Here is a 23,776-nt window from a genome sequence, read left to right as displayed (position 1 = left end):
TGTCACATCAAGTTCCGGAGTTGTTGGGTTCACTTTAACCCCTTCACTACCCATGATGGATATATCCGTCATGGATCGTGTGAGGTTAATACCACGTTGCTGCGATCCGCGCACATATCAGCTGTTTTCAACAGCTGACATGTGTGCTTGAAATTGACGAGTGGAATTTCGTTCCACCCGCAACTTTTAACCCCTTACAGCTCGCTGCCAAAGTCTGGCAGCGAGATGTATATGCGCGCAGCCATTACTTTTACTTACCACCGCCCCCACTGGAAGTCACGTGCGTGATCACGTGACTTTCGGTGGTTGCCATGGTAGCACAGGGTCATGTGGTGATGCCTGTAGCTAACATGAGTCACTTTCTCTCAGTGCTGGCATACTTCCGGCATTGAGAGTAAAGCAGCGTATCTGCAGTTCTCAGCTCTGTAGCTGAGATCTGCAGATATGGCAGAGCGATCGGATTGGTGATCCTTATAGCCCCCTAGGGGGACTAGTAAAAGAAAAAAAAGTTTAAAAAAAAAAAAACAAACAAACAAAAACCTAAGGCTATGTGCGCACTTACCGGATTTTTCGCGGATTTTGCCGCGGATTTGCTGCATTTTTCGCTGCAGAAAATGTTCATAACATCTCTGCAGTGAATCACCAGCAAATCCTATGGAGAAAAAAAATCCTGTGCGCACTGGGCGGAATTTGACAGCTGCATGTTTTGCTGCGGGAATCCCGCAGCAAAAACAAGTGCATGTCACTTCTTTTCCGCACATCGCTGCGGGATTTCACTCCATTGACTCAATGTTAATCATGAAATCCCGCAGGGAATAACGCAGGCAGCAAATTCTGTGCGGTTCACTGCGTTTTCCTGCGTTATTCCCTGCGGTATTTCGCGGTTTACCTCCGGTAATGTGCATCACTTGCTTGCGGTTTTGCAGGGAAGTGATGTCATTACAGGAACAGGAAGTCGTGCAGAGTAAACACACACACATCACAGACATAGAACACATAGACACAGACACATAGAACACACATAGAAAGAAAACGGAAATATAGAAAACAAAGAACGTGGGCTCCGCTGCATATTTACCTTCCAGCCGAGGTAAGCACACAGCGGCGGCCGGTATTCTCAGGCTGGGGAGGGAGAGGGGCAGGGGTAATGTCCCCCGCCTCACTCCCCCTCCGGCAGCCGAGAATATCAGCCGCAGCTGCCCCGGCACTGTCGCATACATTATGCGGCACTGCCGGCGTGTCCTCGGCTCTTCTTGCCACCGTGTAGCAGTGGTGACAAGGTAATACAAGGGGTTAATGGTGATGGGGGACCACCGCCATTAACCCCAGGCTTGATCATGGCAGCGTCTATGTGACAGCTGACATGATCAACCCGTAAGTAAAGTGAAAAAAACACAGACACCGAAAATCCTTTATTTTAAATAAAACAAACAAGCCTCGTTCACCATTTTATTAACCCCCCCAAACAAAGCTCCGGCATAATCCACCGCTCCGACATCCACAGCTCCGGCTCCGGCGTCCTGCACTGCTGACATCCAGCCGCGACTGTCACAGACACAGCGCTGAATGAATGCAGCAGACAGCAGAGGTAATTACCGGTCATTTCCCACGGCCGGTAATGTGAACTCACTGCCGACCGTGGGAAATGCAGCGATCTGTCATCTATCTATCCCTCTATCTATCTATCTATCTATCTATCTATCCCTCTATCTATTCTTCTGTCTATCTACTATCAGAATTAAATGTATTTTTTTTTTTTTTTCTTCAATGTGCTTTATTGCATTGAATGCAATAAAGCACATCCCAACCCGCACGCGGCAATACCGCGAACAATACCGCGGTAAAGCCGCGGCAAACCGCATGCGGTTTTCGGGTGCGGTTTCCCGCGGTTTTTTACTGCGGGTGCGGTAATCTTTGAGAGGATGCGGAATTTTCTCAAGAAAATTCCATTTCCCAGTGCGCACAGAGCCTAAAGGTTCAAATCACCCCATTGAAAATTAAAGGGTTAAAGAAATAAAAAACATACACATATTTGGTATCGTCGCGTTCACAAATGCCCGATCTATCAAAATCTAAAATCAAGTAATCTGATCAGTAAGCGGCAAAAAAATTACACACGCCAAAATTACGTTTTTTGGTCGCTGCAAGTTTTGCGCAAAATGCAATAACAGACGATCAAAACGTAGCATCTGCGCAAAAATGATACCATTAGAAACGTCATCTCGAGACGCAAAAAATAAGCCATCACTGAGCCATAGATCAGAAAAAAATGAGAACGTTACGGGTTTCGGAAAATGGTGCAAAACGTACGCCACTTATTGGACAAGCTTGTGAATTTTTTTTAACCCCTTAGATACAAGTAAACCTATACATGTTTGGTGTCTACAAACTCGCACCGACCTCAGGCATCACAATGACACATCAGTTTTATCATATAGTGAACATGGTGAATAAAATATCACAAAAACTATTGTGCAATCACACTTTTTTTGCAGTTTTTATTTTCCACACGTGGAATTTTTTTTTGCGGTTTTCCAGTACACTATATGGTAAAACTTAAGGTTTCATTTAAAGGTACAACTCGTCCCGCCAAAAACAAGCCCTCATATGGCAAGATAGACGAAAAAATAAAAAAGTTACGGCTTTCGGCAGAAGGGGAGCAAAAAAACCCCCCAAAAAATGGAAAAACGCTCTGGGGTTGAAGGGGTTAATCGAGGCGGACCCAGTCTTCCTAAGTGACTGGGCTGTGGGTGGAGTTTCATCACACATCACAGCCCAACACTGTGCGTGCTCTCTTCTTCACTGCTTTTCTTACCAGAGTGCCACAAGCGTTCGCTATACTGGGCTGTGATGTGCCTTGAAACTCCGCTCGCAGCCCAGTAACTCAGGAAGACCAGGTCCTGCCTCTGTGATGTCGGGTCCACTTAAAATTCCGGAACTTGATGTGACATCAGAGGTCATGCAATGGGAACTGAGTGGACAGCGATAGCTCCGCCCACAGGAAAAAGCCTTCTTTCTCAGCTTTAAATCTCTGTGGCCACTATACATTGTAGTGGACCACCTCTTTAAATTGATATAGTTTGTTTAAACAGTATGAAAATTAATCAAATTTGCAATTGACTTGCTTTTTGATCTGCTGTCATTCTACTGCAATGGGAGATTTTATTTTACATAGTGTACAGGTTGTTTCCATGGTACTCAGCCACCAGAGCCTGACCATTATGTGCTGTAGCTGCATTAGAGGAGTTAACACCTAAGGTCCCAATCTGCTTTCTCCAGCCTACTACTTATCTGCTCAACTCTACCTCCCTCTTTTAGTTCTTGACCAAGCTGTGCTGATCAATCCTGCATAATCACAAGCCCCAGCCCTCACCTTGGACAGTTTTAGAGCAGTTCTCCTCAATAGGGCTCTCCCTTTCTTGAGCGGTGTGCTTGTTTAAATGCCCTGTTATCATTAAATTTGCATATAGACGGTAAGGGTCCCGTCAGATGTAGCGACGCACCAATGATCCCACCAGCGATCACACCTGGCAGGGATCGTTGGTGCGTCGCTACATGGTCGCTGGTGAGCTGTCAATCAGGCAGATCTCACCAGCCACCAGCGACTCGTGTAACGATGCTCCGCTTGGTAACCAGGGTAAATATCAAGTAACTAAGCAAAGCGCTTTGCTCGGTTACCCGATATTTACCCTGGTTACCAGCGTACACCGCTTACAGGCTGCCAGCACTGGCTCCCTGTATACGTAGCTAGGGTACACATCGGGTTATTAAGCAAAGCGCTTTGCTTAGTTATCCGATATTTACCCTGGCTACGTGTGCAGGGAGCCAGCGCTGGCCGCCTGTAAGCGGTGTACGCTGGTAAACAGGGTAAATATCGGGTAACCGCTTTGCTTGCTTACCGGATATTTACCCTGGTTACCAGTGTACGCTGCTTACACAGTTGCCCGTTGGTCTCCTGCCGTCAAACACGCTGATGTGTGCTGCACAGCGGGAGACCAACGAGCAAAAAATGAACCAGATCAGTGTGTAACGAGCAGCGATTTCACAGCAGGGGCCGGGTTGCTGCTCAGTGTCACACACAGCGAGATCAATGATGAGGTCACTGGTAAGTCACAAAACCTGCGACTCAGCAGCAATATCTCTATGGGAGAAATACCCCCTAACTGTGTAGACTCAGAACATTGACCATAGCAAAAGGAAAATGACCAGAACTGTCACTCAGGTGGAGGGCCTTCCCTCCAGCAACCAGGGAGTAAGGAGATTGCAGAGCTAAGAGCTGACATTTTGACAATGCGACTTTAGGAATTTATAATATTCACCAAAAAATAAACATTTTTCAAGCAGTCATTCTAATACCGACTTTGATATACAGCAGTAAGTGTTTTTTACTTTTAAAATGCTACTTTTATAGGAGGGAATTTTGGGGAAGGCTTATTTTATTCTTCTCTACTATTTGTGTAGACTTGCAGTTTGTCAGGCTTGGTATTACTTCGATACAACTAAAATATGAAAGGTTGATTAGTAGAAAGGAAATATAACCATAAATGACTAAAGGGGGTTTCTGGGATTTACCAAAATTAGGCTAAAAATAGTAATCGTCATTAACCCCTTAACGACCCATGACGTACTAGATACGTCATGGATCGTTTTCCGGTAAGCCCCGCCCCCTGCCGCCGGCGGGCGGCGGCGATCGGCGCACATATCAGCTGTTATCAACAGCTGATATGTGTGCCTGTTAGCCGCGGGTGGAATCGCTTCCACCCGCGGCCATTAACCCCTTACATTTCGCTGCCAAAGTCTTGGCAGCGATATGTATATGGGCGCCGCCATTACAGTGACTTACCCCGCCCCCGCCGGAAGTCACGTGACATGATCACGTGACTTTCGGCGGTTGCCATGGTAGCACAGGGTCATGTGATGACGCCTGTGGCTAACATGAGTCACTTCCTCTCAATGCCGGAATACAGCCGGCATTGAAAGTGAAGCAGCAAATCTGCAGTTCTCAGCTCTGTAGCTGAGATCTGCAGATTGTGCAAAGCGATCGGATTGCTGATCACAATAGCCCCCTAGGGGGACTAGTAAAATAAAAAAAAAAAGTAAAAAAAAAGTTTTAAAAAATTTAAAAAAAATAAAAAAACCTAAAAGTTCAAATCACCCCCCTTTCACCCCATTGAAAATTAAAGGGTTAAAAAAATAAAAAATACACACATATTTGGTATCGCCGCGTTCAGAAATGCCCGATCTATCAAAATATAAAATCAATGAATCTGATCAGTAAACGGCGTAGCGGCAAAAAAATTCCAAACGCCAAAATTACGTTTTTTGGTCACCGCAAATTTTGCGCAAAATGCAATAACAGGCGATCAAAACGTAGCATCTGCGCAAAAATGGTACCGTTAAGAACGTCAGGTCAAGACGCAAAAAATAAGCCATCACTGAGCCTCAGATCCTGAAAAATGAGAACGCTACGGGTTTTGGAAAATGGCGCAAAACGTGCGCCACGTTTTTTGGACAAGCTTGTGAATTTTTTTTAACCCCTTAGATACAAGTAAACCTATACATGTTTGGTGTCTACAAACTCGCACCGACCTGAGGCATCACACACACACATCAGTTTTACGATATATTGAACACGGTGAATAAAATATCCCAAAAACTATTGTACAATCCCAGTTTTTTTGCAATTTTTCCGCACTTGGAATTTTTTTGCCATTTTCCAGTACACTATATGGTAAAACTTATGGTTTCATTTAAAAGTACAACTCGTCCCGCAAAAAACAAGCCCTCATATGGCAAGATTGATGGAAAAATAAAAAAGTTACGCCTCTCGGAAGAAGGGGAGCAAAAAACAAAAACGCAAAAACGGAAAGTGCCCGGGGGCTGAAGGGGTTAAATTACAAGAACCATTACTTGTATGATGAATCCCTTATTGGTTCTTCTTTCTGGTCTATTTGTGGTCTACGCACATTATGACCACTGCAGCCAATCATTTGGTCTTAGCAGACTTGTGCACAAACCACTAGGGTTTGGCTACAATGCTTAGTGGAAGACTGCATTTGACTTATGCATGCAGGTAGAGACTGGTCAAGAATACTGTAACAGCAGGGACTTCAACAGGTAAGCAATGGCTCTTTCGTGTCATTTTTCTAATCTTATTTTTTTGATCCCTTTAAAACCTCTTTAAAAGGATTAAATAATCTAAAGAGGTTAATATTAGTAATACAGGAGTTAGGCTAGACCATTGATAACCTCAGCTTCCTGACGCTCAGCCCTATTCTAGTATGTACGCAGCTGTTCATATGGAAATGAATGTAATTAAAGGGCCCACAGCACTGGTGGTCCTGCAAATAACAAGTTGTCATACAGCTACATTGACAAAAATGTAAAGCTATGCCAGTGATAATTTTTTTTACGTTTCATTCCTATGTGGACAAATGTGATGGCATTCCCCTGCCGTAGCACGTTTCGGAGATTTGGCTTAGAGCAGTTCTTAAACTGTTGTTGTGCCATAAATCCCTTTTTGAATTTGAGGGAGGGTTATATGAGGTCACGGAACAGCTTATTGAAAAAGCAGTCCCACGGAGTAGAAAAAGTGCACACCGCAAGGGTCACCAGGGGCACTGACACGTAGAATGGGGCTGAGTTCAATGTTCCGTGCATCCTGCCACCGTCTATAGTCATTACGACCTGTGACTTGTGTCTAGGTGGCACTGGCCCCTTATTGTAGAGGCCCATAGCAGTGCTGTCTGCAATCCGCTGAATTCTAGTAAGCCTTGACTGAATAATAATGGGAATATTAGTCATATTGAATGTAAATGACACAGTAAAATAACATCACGCGTCTATGGACCCCTTAAAATCTATCGGCTGAAGGCCTTGGCATACAGGGTTTCACAGATCTCCATAATTGACTTCAGGTAAAAGAGGATAAGTTATCACACAAGGCAATACATTGTAAATTCACAGAACCAAATGTTTTGGCTAATCTTTCCATGTTCTCACTCGTATTCTATGTTTGTAGAGGGACTCCACACATATTGACTCCACATCTATAATCTCCAGGTCTGTATCCACCACATTACACATACCTGGTGCATGCAGTTGGGATTCCCCTGTTCTTCGAGCTGCTGTTTCCCCTAAGGTGTCATCTAACCTCTCTAACACTCTCTATGGATACCACAGTGGTGGAGGGATAAGGGTACTGTGAGCAGGATATCGGCAGTATATTCAGTGACCTCCATCTTTAACCCCAGGCATATATCACATAAGGCAGCACCCCACTTCATCTGTTCACCGCAATGCACCTTTTCTTATCTTATATGTAATGTATATTACTTCTAGGCAGACTAGAACCTGACTGTGTTGCTGTTTTGTTTGCTGTTTATTTGCTGTACTATTAACCTTCTGTGTATTGGCTTTATTAACATGACTTGCTGTGCTATTGTGTATTAATGCTATTCTGTACTGTCCGATCTTCTGCTTTTTTTAATGATCTTTCCCTTCATCATTTTTCTATTTCTCTTTGTGCGTTTGCTACATTTGTAAAACCAGGACAAGGCTTGAGCCACTAACCCATGGCACATAGCCAACTTGATGTATTAAACCTGCCCATTGAAAGGGAATCTGTAAGCAGGTTTTTTCCCTATGTAATGTAATGTAAGAGCAGCATGATGTAGGGTCAGAGACCCTGATTCCAGTGATGTCACTTACTTCACTATATATTGTCGTTTCAATAAAATAAATTTTATCATTAGGAGATTATCACTACAGGACTAGGTAACTCCTGCTTGTAGTCATCTTCTCTGTGTTCTGTGTAAGTCTAACTACACCACTGATGAGCAGCTTTCTGTCAGTGGACAAGCGTATACAAAAAGCTGCCAACCAGTAATGTGGGCGGGGTTATACAGGGCTCAGCATTCTGAGCATTTCTAGATCTGCAGCAGAGAAAGCAGGGATTTCTTTGTCGCTCCATTGGGAGACCCAGACAATTGGTGTATAGCTTCTGCCTCTGGAGGCAACACAAAGTATTACACTTTAAAAAGTGTAACCCCTCCCCCCTGCCTATACACCCTCCCGTGGATCACGGGCTCCTCAGTTTTATGCTTTGTGTGGAAGGAGGCACACATCCACTCATGCATTCTCATACTTAGTTATGTCGGTTGGAAGAAAAGAGGGCCCCCACGGGGCCCCCGACATGTTCCCTTCTCACCCCACTATGTCGGCGGTGTTGTTAAGGTTGAAGTACCCATTGCGGGTACAGAGGCTGGAGCCACATGCCGTCTCCTTCACCATCCCTTATGCGGCTCTGGGAGAAGTGGGATCCTAAGCGGTCATCCATTTGCTGGGACCGTGCTCCATCCGCAGCCCCTGTGGGAACCTGCCGGACCGGAGCCTCTTCAACCTCAGGGACCGGGCCCTGCAACTTAAAGGTACTCTGTGTCCCCATAGGGGACTGTGCAGGGAGCGCACCTTCTTCCCGGAAACCGCGGCAGTTGCTGAATTGAGGAGGCCGGTGGACTTCCGCGCCGACTGTGCCTGCTTGTCGGGCGCGGCCTCAAATTTAGTCCCCGGCTTCACCGCGGCCTAGTCGCGAAAATCCCGCCCCCGGGCCTGCCTGTCAGGGGTAAGGGCGGGATTACCGACATGACGTCGGATGTGAGGGCTGGAGCATCCTGCATGTCTTCCTCCCCCCTCACTGATCACTGTGGGGACCCCAGATTCCCGCACTTTGCTGGCGCCGCCCACGGCCCCACTCCTCCCCTGAGAGCTCCGGCAGCCATTTTCTGGCATTCTGCCGGTGGAGGCTTCTCAGTGAACAGCTCTGCAGCTTCGGGGGATCCAAGGCAGGGAATCTGGAGGAGGACACACTCCGCTCGTTAGCGGTCGGTAAGCCACACCGGTCACCCGGTGCTGGTCCCCTTAGGGTGCCGGAATAGATACATACAATAGATAGATAGATAGATAGATAGATAGATATAGATATAGATATAGATAGATAGATATAGATATAGATATATATATATATATATCTCTAATATATATATCATCTGTTCGGTCGGGCTGTATACCCCTTTCCCATATACCCTCAGTGGTCACTCTCCTAGGAGACAACAGCATGTCGTCCACAAGGAGCAAAGCTGCTAAGGCACAGGTTTTTTTTCGCGGCCTGTACCTCTTGTGGGGCTATGTTACCTGCGGGTTCCACCTAACCTCACTGTGAGCAATGCTCGACTCCTGCCTCGCTTGCTCAGCCGGAGCCTCGGGCACTGGTGGGCACCTCGGCTCATGTAGACCCCCCTGCTCCCCCTGAGCAGGCTGCAGGGACAAAGTTGGCCTCTTTTGCTGAGAAACTCTCTGAGTCTCTTTCTCAATCCATTGCACTGTCTATGGACAAATGGTCTTCTAAGCTACTTGAGGCTTTCCAGTCCAGACCGGACCTTTCACAGGCCTCGGCCCCTGTTAGCTTGTCGCCTCCAGGCCCCCCTCGGTCCGCGCCGCAGCGCGCTCCCAGGTTGGCCCCTTGGTCTCAGGCGGAGGACTCCTGCCCGGACCGCAGTCGTAGACCGGCTAAGCGGGCTCGCTGGGACTCTTCCCCGACTTCCTCTCGCTGCTCGGGATCCCAGCTTGAGGACTCTCTTGAAGACGAGGCGGACGTCGCAGCTCAGGGCTCTGACCCTGACGTCGCCCTTAACCTTGATACACCTGAGGGGGACGCCTTAGTAAATGATCTTATCTCGTCCATCAACCAGGTGTTGGATCTCTCTCCCCCGCCTCCTCCTGTAGAGGAGTCGGCGTCTCAGCAGGAGAAACACCAGTTTCGGTTCCCCAAACGTACGCGCAATACGTTTTTTGATCACTCTAACTTCAGGGATGCTGTCCAGAAGCCCAGAGCGGTCCCGGACAAGCGCTTTGCTAAACGCCTCACTGACACGCGTTACCCCTTCCCATCTGAAGTCGTTAAGGGTTGGGCTCACTGTCCCAAGGTGGATCCTCCAGTCTCCAGATTGGCGGCTAGGTCCGTGGTGTCTTTTGCAGATGGCTCATCCCTAAAGGATGCCACTGACAGACAGAGCTCCTGGTGAAGTCCATCTATGAGGCCACGGGCGCGTCTTTCGCCCCGGCCTTTGCAGCCGTGTGGGCACTCCAAGCAATCTCTGCTTGTCTGACTGAGATTAATGCTGTCACACGGAATTCTGCTCCGCAAGTTGCGTCTTTGACCTCTCAGGCGTCAGCCTTTTCGTCCTACGCCATGAACGCCGTCCTGGACTCCGCTAGCCGTACGGGGGTAGCATCTGCTAACTCCGTGGCAGTCCGCAGGGCCATGTGGCTGCGCGAATGGAAGGCAGACTCGGCTTCCAAGAGGTTCTTAACCGGTTTGCCTTTTTCTGGCGACCGCTTGTTTGTCGAACGATTGGATGAGATTATTAAGGAATCCAAAGGAAAGGATTCCTCCTTACCCCAGGCCAAACCTAAGAGACCTCAACAGAGAAAAATCCGTTCGAGGTTTCTGTCCTTTCGTCCCTCCGCCAAGTCCCAATCCTCTTCGTCCAACAGGCCGGAGAAAGGCCAGAGGAACTCCTATGCGTGGCGATCCAAGTCACGCCCGCAAAAGGCCGCAGGAGGCACTGCCTCCAAGACGGCCTCCTCATGACTCTCGGCCTCCCCTAACCGCATCCTCGGTCAGTGGCAGGCTCTCCCGCTTTGGCGACGCCTGGTGGCCACATGTTCAAGACCGATGGGTGAGAGACATTCTGTCTCATGGTTACAGGATAGAGTTCAGCTCTCGTCCTGCGGCTCGTTTCTTCAGAACCTCTCCGCCCCCCCCGCTCAGGCCGACGCACTTTTTCAGGCAGTGGACGCTCTAAAGATGGAAGGAGTTGTGATCCCCGTTCCCCTTCAGGAACGTTGTCGCGGATTTTACTCCAACTTGTTCGTGGTGCCAAAAAAAGACGGGTCATTCCGTCCCGTTCTGGACCTCAAGCTACTCAACAGACATGTGAGAACCAGACGGTTTCGGATGGAATCTCTCCGCTCGGTCATCGCCTCGATGTCACAAGGAGACTTCCTAGCATCGATCGACATCAAGGATGCTTATCTCCATGTACCGATCGCACCCGAACATCGTTTCCTGCGTTTCGCCATCGGGGACGAACACCTTCAGTTCGTGGGATTGCCTTTCGGCTTGGCGACAGCCCCACGGGTTTTCACCAAAGTCATGGCATCCGTTGTGGCGGTCCTGCATTCTCAGGGCCACTCCGTGATCCCCTACTTGGACGATCTCATAGTCAGGGCCCCGTCTCGGGTGGCGTGTCAACAAAGTCTATCCGTCGCTCTGGCGACTCTCCAGCGGTTCGGGTGGATCATCAACTTCCCGAAATCCAAGTTGACACCGACCCAATCACTGACGTACCTTGGGATGGAGTTTCATACCCAGCAAGCGTTAGTCAAGCTTCCGAGCGACAAACAGCTTTCTCTGCAGGCAGGGGTGCAATCTCTTCTTCGGAGTCAGTCACACCCCTTAAGGCGCCTCATGCACTTCCTGGGGAAGATGGTGGCAGCTATAGAGGCAGTCCCGTTCGCGCAATTCCATCTTCGGCCACTCCAATGGGACATTCTCCGCAAATGGGACAAGAGTGCGGCTTCCCTCGACAAGAACGTCTCTTTCCCTTGCAACCAAGACGTCACTTCAGTGGTGGCTCCTACCCAATTCTCTGTCGCGGGGAAAATCCTTCCTACCCCCAACCTGGGCTGTGGTCACCACGGACGCGAGCCTGTCAGGTTGGGGAGCGGTTTTTCTCCACCACAGGGCTCAGGGAACCTGGACTCCGATAGTCATCCCTTCAGGTCAATATACTGGAGATAAGGGCAGTGTATCTAGCCCTATTGGCTTTTCATCGGTGGCTGGAGGGCAGGCAGATCCGAATCCAGTCGGACAACGCCACTGCCGTCGCCTACATCAACCACCAAGGCGGCACTCGCAGTCGTCTAGCCTTCCAGAAAGTCCGATGGATTCTGCAGTGGGTGGAAGCCACAGCCTCCACCATCTCCGCAGTTCACATCCCGGGCGTAGAAAACTGGGAAGCAGATTTTCTCAGTCGTCAGGGCATGGACGCGGGGGAATGGTCTCTGCACCCAGACGTGTTTCGAGAGATCTGTCGCCGCTGGGGAACGCCGGACGTCGATCTCATGGCGTCACGGCACAACAACAAGGTCCCGGCATTCATGGCACGGTCTCAGGATCACAGAGCCCTGGCGGCGGACGCGTTAGTCCAGGATTGGTCGCAGTTTCGACTGCCTTATGTGTTTCCCCCTCTGGCGATGCTGCCCAGAGTGCTACGCAAGATCAGGTCCGACTGCCGTCGCGCCATTCTCGTCGCTCCAGACTGGCCGAGGCGGTCGTGGTATCCGGATCTGTGGCTTCTCACGGTGGGTCAACCGTGGGCACTTCCAGACCGCCCAGACTTGCTGTCACAAGGGCCGTTTTTCCATCTGAATTCTGTGGCCCTCAACCTGACTGTGGCCATTGAGTCCTGGCTCCTAGCGTCTTCAGGGTTATCTCAGGATGTCATTGCCACCATGAGACAAGCCAGGAAGCCAACATCCGCCAAGATCTATTACAGGTCTTGGCAAATCTTTCTATCCTGGTGCGCTAATAACGGTTTTTCTCCATGGCCGTTTGCCTTACCCACTTTTCTTTCATTCCTTCAATCTGGAATGGACAAGGGTTTGTCACTCTGCTCTCTCAAGGGCCAAGTATCGGCGCTCTCCGTGTTTTTTCAAAAGCGTCTAGCCAGGCTTCCGCAGGTCCGTACGTTCCTGCAGGGAGTTTGCCACATAGTCCCACCTTACAAGCGTCCGCTGGAACCCTGGGATCTTAACAGGGTTCTAACGGCTCTTCAAAAACCACCTTTCGAGCCGCTGCGGGATGTCTCTCTATCACGTCTTTCGCAGAAGGTGGCCTTCCTAGTGGCAGTCACATCTCTTCGGAGAGTGTCTGAGCTCGCAGCGCTGTCATGCAAAGCCCCCTTCCTGGTGTTTCACCAGGATAAGGTGGTTCTGCGTCCGGTCCCGGAATTTCTCCCTAAGGTGGTATCCCTTTTTCATCTCAATCAGGATATCTCCTTGCCTTCATTTTGCCCTAATCCAATTCACCAGTGTGAAAAGGATTTGCACTCTTTGGATCTTGTGAGAGCACTCCGGCTCTACGTGTCTCGCACGGCGCCCCTGCGTCGTTCAGATGCGCTCTTTGTCCTTGTCGCTGGCCAGCGTAAGGGCTCTCAGGCTTCCAAGTCAACCTTGGCTCGGTGGATCAAGGAACCGATTCTCGAAGCCTACCGTTCTTCTGGGCTTCCGCTTCCTTCAGGGCTGAAAGCCCATTCTACCAGAGCCATGGGTGCGTCCTGGGCATTGCGGCACCGGGCTACGGCTCAGCAGGTGTGTCAGGCAGCTACGTGGTCTAGTCTGCACACTTTCACGAAACACTATCAAGTGCATACCTATGCTTCGGCAGACGCCAGTCTAGGTAGGCGAGTCCTTCAGGCGGCGGTTGCCCACCTGTAAGAGGGGGCCGTTTTTCGGCTCTTTTTATCGAGGTATTCTTTTACCCACCCAGGGACTGCTCTTGGACGTCCCAATTGTCTGGGTCTCCCAATGGAGCGAAAAAGAAGGGAATTTTGTTTACTTACCGTAAATTCCTTTTCTTCTAGCTCCTATTGGGAGACCCAGCACCCGCCCCTGTACCCTTCGGGCTGGTTGTTCTTTTGTGTACACATGTTGTTCATGTTGAATTGTTCTTTTGGTTCATGGTCTTCAGTTCTCCGAACATCCTTCGGATTGAATTTACCCTAGACCAATTTATAAGTTTCTCCTTCCTGCTTTTGCACCAAAACTGAGGAGCCCGTGATCCACGGGAGGGTGTATAGGCAGAGGGGAGGGGTTACACTTTTTAAAGTGTAATACTTTGTGTGGCCTCCAGAGGCAGAAGCTATACACCCAATTGTCTGGGTCTCCCAATAGGAGCTAGAAGAAAAGGAATTTACGGTAAGTAAACAAAATTCCCTTCTTTATCAAAATAACAGAAACAGCTCAGCAAGTGACACATCACTGGATTCAAGACATCAGCCCCTACATTATGCTGCTTTCAGGTTATATAGCAAACACTTATTGGCAGATTCCTTTTAAACACGTTTTTCCATATATTACTACATACTAGTGATATAGGCTTATTTTTGGTTGTACCCGTTTCTTTCTCATAATATCAGAATTAACTGTTACCACCACCCCCATATGATTGCTTTTAGTAAAAGAAACAAATCTGCAGGCTGCTGGGTGTTAGAACAAAGATCTATCTCAATGAAACCCAACAGACCCACCCGTAACATCTGTGGATCCTTCAGATCCTTGTGATTTTTTTTTTCCAATAAATAGGGTGAACATTAGCGTGCGCTCACTCAACCGTATGACCCGCACTATTATCGGATCGCATCACCTGGTGCGGCCGCGCACTCTTTGGACAGGTGCGGGTCGGCTGCATGTATTTCTATGCAGCTGACATTCTCCTGTCCGAAGAGTGTGCGTCTGCGCCGGGTGATGCGATCCAATAATAGTGCGGGTCATACGGTTGAGTGAGCGCACGCTAAGGCTGCATTCACCCATCACATCTGTCTGAATATCATTATACTGCCCAATTTTTTTTTTTTTTATTTTTTTTTATTTATATCTCAAACATTCCACAAACCCACTAAGTAGGTCCCTATTCTGATCCTTAAAGAGACTCTGGCCAGACATTTTTGCCATGTAATCTGAAGCCAGCAGGCTGTAAGAATCAACATGAAGTTTACAGCCAGCCATCTCTTATCTCAGTGTGTTTGTTTAGGCTATGTTCACATTTCCATTGTTTAGGATCAGTCATAATCCGTCGCTCTGGTAAACAACGCAATCCGTTTGGCGGATTCCATTGTTTCCCATAGACTTGTATGAGCGGCGGATTTTGACTGATGACCCTGCGTTGCATCCGCCGCGCGGCGCATCAGTCGTTTACTGACTGACCGCTGGGCCGGAGGGACGCAGAATGAAACTTTTTTTTTTTTTTTTTTTTTGTTGCGGCAAAAAAAACGCACCCCGCAGGATTCCATTGGAATCCATCAGGAGGCATAATGTAAGTCTATGACGCAGGGTTCCATTATCCTGCGTCATGCAATTGATTCCAGTGCAGGAATCAGTCATGTTTTACTGAACATGCCCAGCAGAAGGTCCGAAATCATGTAAAATCAGTTCCTCTCTCTCCTTTCCCCTCCCCACCACGCAGGTTTTAAGCTGAAATGATCGCCCTTTTCAGAGAGATAAGCTGATCGGCTTTTGAGAGTGATCAGCTGATCACCCGGCGGCCGGCTTCTCAGAGCGATCAGCTGATCGTTCTCTCTCTCAACGGAATCCGCTTTCTCATGACAAGAAATTCCATGTCTTGTCACCCGTTGTACAACATCAGTCACAAGCATTAAGCAACGCAGGTGACTGATGCAAAAAAACGGAAATGTGAACAACATAGCCTTAGGCTGCTTTCACACTACTTTTTTTTAACATCCGTCCTGAACGTTTTTTTAACGCAAAAACGGATCCAGTGCAAATGCGTTTTCATTTAAATGCATTTGCAATGGACTCGCGTCAACATGCGTTCACATGCTTTTGCGTGCGTTATAGTGAGGATCCAGCGATTTTGCTGTTTTTTAACATTTTTCAAAAACGCTACTTGTAGCGTTTTTGAGCTGCGTCCAAATACTCCAAATTGCTGGATCCTGACTATACTGCATGCAAACGCATGTGAACGCTGGCATGCTGATAGACAGGATCCTGCTTGCTCTACTGAGCATACACAGAAACCAGCCTCGGGTGATCAGTCCCTCTCTCTCCCTCCCCCTCCCTCCCTCTCCCTCCCCCTCTCTCTCCCTCCCTCTCTCCCCCTCCCTCTCTCTCCCCCTCCCTCTCTCTCCCCCTCCCTCTCTCTCCCCCTCCCTCTCTCTCCCCCTCCCTCTCCCTCCCCCTCCCTCTCCCTCCCCCTCCCTCTCCCCCTCCCTCTCTCTCACCCCTCCCTCTCTCTCACCCCTCCCTCTCTCCCCCCCTCACTCTCTCCCCCCCTCACTCTCTCCCCCCCTCACTCTCCCCCTCTCCCCCCCTCACTCTCTCCCTCTCTCCCCCCCTCACTCTCTCCCTCTCTCCCCCCCTCACTCTCTCCCTCTCTCCCCCCTCCCTCTCTCCCCCTCTCCCCCCCTCACTCTCTCCCCCTCTCCCCCCCTCACTCTCTCCCCCCCTCACTCTCTCCCTCTCTCCCCCCCTCACTCTCTCCCTCTCTCCCCCCTCCCTCTCTCCCCCTCCCTCTCCCCCTCCCTCTCTCTCCCCCCCCTCCCTCTCTCCCCCCCTCCCTCTCTCCCCCCCTCCCTCTCTCTCCCCCCCTCCCTCTCTCTCCCCCCCTCCCTCTCTCCCCCCCTCCCTCTCTCCCCCCCTCCCTCTCTCCCCCCCTCCCTCTCTCCCCCCCTCCCTCTCTCCCCCCCCTCCCTCTCTCCCTCTCCCCCCCTCCCTCTCTCCCTCTCCCCCCCTCCCTCTCTCCCCCTCCCTCTCCCCCCCCTCCCTCTCTCTTCCCCCCCCCTCCCTCTCTCTTCCCCCCCCTCCCTCTCTTCCCCCCCCCCCCTCCCTCCCTCTCTCCCCCCTCCCTCCCTCTCTCCCCCCCTCCCTCTCTCCCCCCCTCCCTCTCTCCCCCCCTCTCTCTCTCCCCCCCTCCCTCTCTCCCCCCCTCCCTCTCTCCCTCTCTCCCCCCCTCCCTCTCTCCCCCCCTCCCTCTCACCCCCCCTCCCTCTCTCCCTCTCCCCCCCTCTCTCCCCCCCTCCCTCTCTCCCCCCCCTCCCTCTCTCCCTCTCCCCCCTCCCTCCCTCTCTCCCCCTCCCTCCCTCTCTCCCCCCCCTCCCTCTCTCCTCCCCTTCCTCTCTCTCCTCCCCTTCCTCTCTCTCCCCCCTCCCTCTCTCTCCCCCCTCCCTCTCTCTCCCCCCTCCCTCTCTCTCCCCCCTCCCTCTCTCCCCCCCCTCCCTCTCTCCCCCCCCTCCCTCTCTCCCCCCCTCCCTCTCTCCCCCCTCCCTCTCTCCCCCCTCCCTCTCTCCCCCCTCCCTCTCTCCCCCCCTCCCTCTCTCCCCCCCTCCCTCTCTCCCCCCCTCCCTCTCCCCCCCTCCCTCCCCCCCCTCCCTCTCTCTTCCCCACCCCCCTCTCTCTTCCCCACCCCCTCCCTCTCTCTTCCCCCCTCCCTCTCCCCCCCCCTCCCTCTCTCCCCCCCTCCCTGTCCCCCCCCTCCCTGTCCCCCCCTCCCTCTCTCTTCCCCCCCCCCTCCCTCTCTCTTCCCCCCCCTCCCTCTCTCTTCCCCCCCCCTCCCTCTCTCTTCCCCCCCCCTCCCTCTCTCTTCCCCCCCCCTCCCTCTCTCTTCCCCCCCCCTCCCTCTCTCCCCCCCTCCCTCTCTCCCCCCCTCTCTCTTCCCCCCCCCCTCCCTCTCTCCCCCCCTCCCTCTCTCCCCACCTCTCTCTCTCCCTCTCCCCCCCCTCTCTCCCCCCCCTCCCTCTCTCCCTCTCCCCCCCTCCCTCTCTCCCTCTCCCCCCCTCCCTCTCTCTTCTCTCTCCCCCCCTCCCTCTCTCTTCCCCTCCCTCTCTCTCCCGCCTGAGAGCTGCGGACACTCGTAACCAAGGTAAATATCGGGTAACCAAGCAAAGCTCTTCTCTTAGTTACCCGATGTTTACGTTGGTTATGTGTGCAGGGAGCAGGCAGCCCGGCTCCTAGCAGCTGCGGCTGCTCGTAACCAAGGTAAATATCGGGTATCCAAGCAAGTTACCCGATGTGTACCTTGGTTACGAGCCTCCACAGCTGTCATTTGTCGGCTCCCAGTCTTTCACGTTCAGTTCCACTGACTCCCGATCACATGACTCCAATGCCCGCCCATAAACTTAAAGTGACAGGATCCTGCAAAATAACATGCGTTTGCATGCGTGTTTTTGCTGTAAAAGCAGGATCTGCTTTTACAGCAAAAAAAGTTCATGACGCATGTTAAAAAAAACGTAGTGTGAAAGCAGCAGTTTAAGCTGCTTGGCTTTATCATTAGTAGCAGAGCTGCCGCTGCCCACATCAGGCTTTCAGTGGACATTTCCATAGACAGAAGCTGCTAATCATAGAGGGGGGGGGCAAAGTCTGACTACAGCTCATGGGCTGCTCAGACCCATGTAGTGTGATTAGCAGCTTCTGTCTATGGAAATGTCCACTGAAAGCCTGGTGTGGGCAGGGGCAGCTCCCACAGCTTTGCTACATGTTAAAAACAATATCTTTCACTGTCAGAAGTGCTGCAGACACTAATCTACGTGATACATCGTTAGATTCAGAATCTTTGTCTACATCACGCTGCTCTCAGATGAGGTAGCAAATTCCTGCTGATAGATTCCCTTTAACATCAGATCAGTATGGCACATGCTCGGTGTTTCACCTATCTCATTCTCAGATCTCTGTTTCACAAATGTGTTGCTGGATATATGAGACTATGGGTCAGAGTGTGGCCCTATAAAATATCAGATGTGTGAATGCACCCTAAGAAGGAAATAACTGCAATGTTAATAACCATGCTGACTGACATCACTTGTATTGAATGTTTGATATACATGTGTTACTAATATGTTAATGTTTTGTTTTGGTTTTTTTATTGTTTTTCACATTGGTACATGGCTTCTGAGAGTTTGGTCAGTTGTGCTTCACAAAATCCTACAAAATCTTTGATATAAAATATAGGGCAAGCCTTGAACTTGCAGATCCTTTACAAGTGGCACCATCTGACATGTCTCATTAAGCTGTGTAAGCCATATATGTGCCTGCTTTACTGTACTGTCATCTATTGTCCCTGTTCTCTTACAGCAAATAATCAGGAAGAATGCTAAAAAGAGCCATATAAGGCTAAGTTCACACATCCTGTGTTTTGCATCAGTCACAATCCGTAGCCTTGAGGAATTACGGAATCCTGCAAAATATTTTGCAGGAATCCTGTATTTCCCCATAGACTTCTATTAGTGACGGATTGCGACTGATGACCCTGCGTTGCATCCGCTGCGTCGCGGTCCGTCGTTTTTGACTGACCGCCGAGCGGGGAGCAACGCAGAATGTAACGTTTTTCGGGCCGTCAAAATTAACGCGCCGCGCAGGAATCCGTCGCCATCCGTCAAGCTTGTAATGCATGTCTATGGTGCTGGATTCCGTCGTAATCCGTCTTACAACGGAATCCAGCGCAGGATTCCGTCATGCTCTACTGAGCATGCCCAGCATGCTTGGCACGCCCACTGGGCTGTCCCAAACACAGACTGATCATGACTGATCCGTCAAAAAACGGACGCACAGCGGATGTAACGGACGCAACTGATCCGTTTTTTCACAGGATTCCTGTGAAAGGAATCCTGTGAAAAACACATCAGTTGCATCAGTTGACATCTTGAAAATGACTGATCCGTTGCTGACGGACCTGACGGATTGAAAACACAGGATGTGTGAACTTAGCCTAAGCCATATAAATGTCTGAAAGCTGCAAAAAACAAAGTAGCAATTCTCTTCTCCAGAGAAAAACCAGCAGCTCCTAAAACTGTGCAGAGCTGCAGCTTTCAGAAATATATACAAATCGAAAATACAAAGGTTTCAGAAAAAGAAAAGTTGCGCTCAGTTTACCCTGCTTTTTGATGGCCAGAATATGGTGATTTTCAAGCACATTCCTTACAAAGAAAAGTTAAATTGATGCACCCATTACAGTTCAATGGAAATTTTTCAGATCTATTACATTAGTACAGTCTGTAATAACAGAAGCCATGACTTCTGGGTAAACTGAGCCTAATTCTTCTTAACATTTTGTTTCTTGTAAGCTGGTACCAATGACTTAAAGGGGTTGTCTCATCTTTGAAATTTTAACCAAAGTTTTCTGATTGTTGCCTAGGTTACCGGCCACCTCTACAGTCGATCAGTGGTAGCTGGTTTCCTAAGCAAAAAGTGCATCACTTACACCCCTTATCATGCTGGATCTTGCCAGCTTAGATACCCCCTGCAGTCCTGTAGAGCTGCCCTTCCTTGTAGCAGCATTTACCCAGCGGCTTAGCCATGCTGCTGGTCCAAATTGTTAACCGTCAGGAGCGGTGGCCACCCACCTCGGCAAGTGGCTCCTGTGGCTAGATGAGAAAATCCCTTTAAGCATCTGACCCCAATTTCATCTTTTATACCTGCTTTTGCATGCCCCCTGCGTTTGTGGCACTCGCTTTCTGTACTTTTTGTCCAGTAATAATTCATGGTTTGTTTTTTTTTTATTTTTCCTCTTCTACAGCGAGAACTTTCAAAAGCTACAAGAGCTAACCCCGACCCCCGAGTTCTGAACTCCACCATAACCTATACGTAATGCGCCGGCCAGAAATGGAAGGACTGGAATGGACCTAACGGCAGGCGTACATCTTCCTTCGCTGTTGGTGGCCACAGCTTCTATATTTGTGGTCTCTTAAAATGAAACGTGCTTTCCCAGGACTCTGCTTTTGAGGGGGAATCTGCACCAAAGTCCTTGCTAAATTTTGCACTGTAAAGTCATCTCTTTAGCTTCTATTGATAAATAGTGTGATTAAATCTTTCAGTGATCTCAGAAGATTGACAGATCTTACAACTGGTAGCGTTAATGTATTCTGTACTGTTCGATAAGTGAAGATCTCCTTGTATTCAGTTCTTCTGGCTTCTGCTGTCACGACAAGGTTTAATATATTTGTGTGTGTATATACGGTTCTTAGTTCTGCAGCTATTATGAACACTTTTGCACATGTATTTTCTTTTTTCATTCACTACAGAAATGTCACAAAATAGTTTTATGTTTTAAATGTTAACGTCATGTGGAAATGGAGTCTTGGGAGACTTTGACACTACTTATGTATTCTGGTTTATAACTTTCTCCTTGGTACCTGGACAGATCTAAGCTAGAAGTGACAAAGTAATACCCAGCTGTTGAGGAGTACAGAGAGCTGCCTGGACCTGATGCTGCACGCTCCCATGTGGGAATGTGTCATACAAAAGCATTGACAAGTAGTCTCATTCATTTTAATTCATATTTTTTTTTAATAAATTATCCCAGGATGGGCGTAGACATGGGGCCAGTATCTGATCTTACAGTATCTGAGTACGGGACTATAGTACTGTGATCACTGCAGGAATAAATCTGTGAGGGCCGTACATGATCTGCCACACACAAGCCAATTATTGAACAATCCTACTTTTTATATGAACGTTTTAACTCTGCAGTAACGCCTTATTTTTAACTTTTATACACATTTTAGATAGAGCCGTTCATTAATTAGGGATTGTCTGACGCTGTGTAAGATACTGATACAATGCCTATAGCCCGACAGGCCCTGATCACATCTATTCATAGCCTCCATCACAGATCCAGCCATAAACACTGGTCAAAATAGCAGCACTATATTGACGGGTAAAACAACTGAAACCAGAGAGACCCCTTTTATAGTCAGGGGTCCATATTTCTGTGTTCTTGTTCCATTATGGAAACCAAAATACAAAAATACCTGAACACAGATGTGAACAGAGTCTTATCTTGTGATACCTTGACAGAGTTTGACATTTCAGAAAATTGATTCTGAGCGAAATCATAGGATCACACCCCAGGCAGACCGGACACTTAAGGCCCATTCACACACAACGACTTACCAGCGATCCCGACAACAATACAACCTGATAAGGATCGCTGGTAAGTCACTGGTGAGATGTCACATAATCAGACCTTACCAACAACGCAGTAATGATCAGCAACCTGTATAACGATCTCTGCGGGTGTTTGGGACCGTGTTAGGAGGTCTTTGGTAGGCGTCAAACACAGCGATGTGTCCTGCCCAGCAGGACATCGCCTTTTGAAGAAAATGGTCTATTCGGCAACGACTAGTGATCTCACAGCAGGGGCCTGATCGCTGGTAGGTGTCACACATAACAAGATCGCTAACTGGATCGCTACTGCGTCACCGAAACTGTGACTCAGCAGCGATCTCGTTAGCGATTTCGCTGTGTGTGACGGGGCCTTTAGCGCTGGGGGTGACATGACCTTTGGGGTGTTTCACGAGTTGGTGGTTTTTGATTTTGGCATGCTCTTTCTCTTGAAGGGCTGCACATTGTCTGCTTTGCTGAGGTTTTAATACCTCACATAGAAAATGTAAATGATATTTGGTCCCAGATAAGGTTTTCTATATCAGTAGGGAGTAAGTTACAAACTGCAAAATTTGGATATCTCATTAAAAGGTGCATTCTTCAAGGCTTTGAAGACCCATTCCACAGCATCATTTGAGAAGAAAAAAACAACTATCTTGTGGGAATGTGCCTGATGTATTTGGACATTTTGTACAGGTCTTGTATAGTAAATTAAATCTACAATGTTAAAGCCATTTCTGTTGATGAGTATTTGTTATTTGAGTGTACAGATGCTTTCTCAAGTGCTTTTCTTTATTATGGGTTTTATGGGTATTTAATACTTAACGCACCACTCCAGGCGTTCTGGTTGGGTTTTTTCAGCACTGAAGTTGCTCTTTACATCTAACTTCCCTGCCTCCTGTCATATACTCACCTTTCGGCAACTTCACTGTACTGTTGCCACTCTTGTCCCGCAGCGCCATCTTGTGCCCGTAATGTCTGACTGAATGGAAGTCAGCATTGTCACAAGCTACCAATACAAATCTATGAGAGCCTGAACATGGTCCTCATAGAGATGTATTCAGTTGTGATCTCCAGCATGCTCCATGGAACATTGGAGACCGACAGGACGGTCACTGGAAAAAGATGGACACCAGAAGGTGAGTATAGGACAGGAGGCAGGGGACATAGATTTAAAGCACCACTCTAGCTAGCAGTGCAATAAAAAAATAAATGTGGAGTGGTGCTACAAAGGGGATCTGTTGCAAAGTCAAAAGTGACCAGCTCCTAATTTATCCCTACTGCTCCCCTGAGTGATTGTTTTTTTTATTTTTCTTTCTTTTATGGGCCTTTTTATTTGGTTTTAATTTTAACGGCCCTTACTAAGGGGGCATGGCTCAGAGGACTCTCTGCGGTGTATCTTTAGGCCACTTTTCATAATTCCCCTGTGAACCACTCCCTCATAAAGAACACAAATTTTCATAAAATAAAAAGGCCCAGATCACTGGAACACTATGTTGGTGTAAAAATGAAAACATAAACAGCATTCTTGGGGCAGCAGTGGGAATACAATGAAAACTGGCCTTTTTCGACCTGGTAACAGGTCTTCTTTAGCGCTATAGCTCTTCTCTGCCGGCGAGTCACATTCCCCCTGCACTTATTACTGCAGCCTGTCTTTATACCTCATGACAATCTATATATCGGGAAGCTCCAGGAAGGACCAAAACAGATGATAATTTCTGGATTTCCTATAAACCAATAGATCACATTTTAAAATTTCCTTAGTATTACAAATGTGATGGAATAATTATCAAGACATCAGAAGTTGCCACAATTTATCTCGCCTGCATAATACTAAGGAAATTCTGAAAATGTGATCTATTGGGGGCTCTGAGGACTGATGTTTGGGAAACTCTGTGCTACATACTTCTAACAGAATGGAACCTTTCTTGATGCCTTCACAGAAGGGCCATGATACACAGTAGGTGCTGACTCCAGAATCCAGATCTGCCAACTTTTTTTTTTTTTAACCTGTTACGCCAAGGCATCTGCATTGCCCACT

At 48.8% G+C, this 23,776-nt stretch overlaps 1 protein-coding gene across 4 annotated transcripts in view; it reads left to right on the top strand.

The window, feature by feature from the left end:
• PRC1 (protein regulator of cytokinesis 1) overlaps positions 1–22,469 on the top strand; it is a 149,976-nt gene extending 127,507 nt beyond the window's left edge. For 2 of the 4 annotated variants that reach the window (XM_075345900.1, XM_075345899.1), the window contains exon 14: positions 20,369–22,469. In XM_075345900.1, the coding sequence (XP_075202015.1) occupies positions 20,369–20,397 (29 nt within the window). In that variant the 3' untranslated portion in view covers positions 20,398–22,469. Of the gene's footprint in view, positions 1–7,021; positions 7,063–20,368 lie in introns of all 4 variants that reach the window. The other 2 variants (XM_075345898.1, XM_075345901.1) reach the window with 2 other exon arrangements.
• The last annotated feature ends 1,307 nt before the right edge of the window (positions 22,470–23,776 follow it).

This window comes from Anomaloglossus baeobatrachus, chromosome 4, assembly GCF_048569485.1.
Source record: "Anomaloglossus baeobatrachus isolate aAnoBae1 chromosome 4, aAnoBae1.hap1, whole genome shotgun sequence".
NCBI classification, from domain to species: domain Eukaryota; kingdom Metazoa; phylum Chordata; class Amphibia; order Anura; family Aromobatidae; genus Anomaloglossus; species Anomaloglossus baeobatrachus.
The sequence above is the reverse complement of the archived record's forward strand: the minus strand, read 5'-3'. Positions and strand labels throughout refer to the sequence as shown.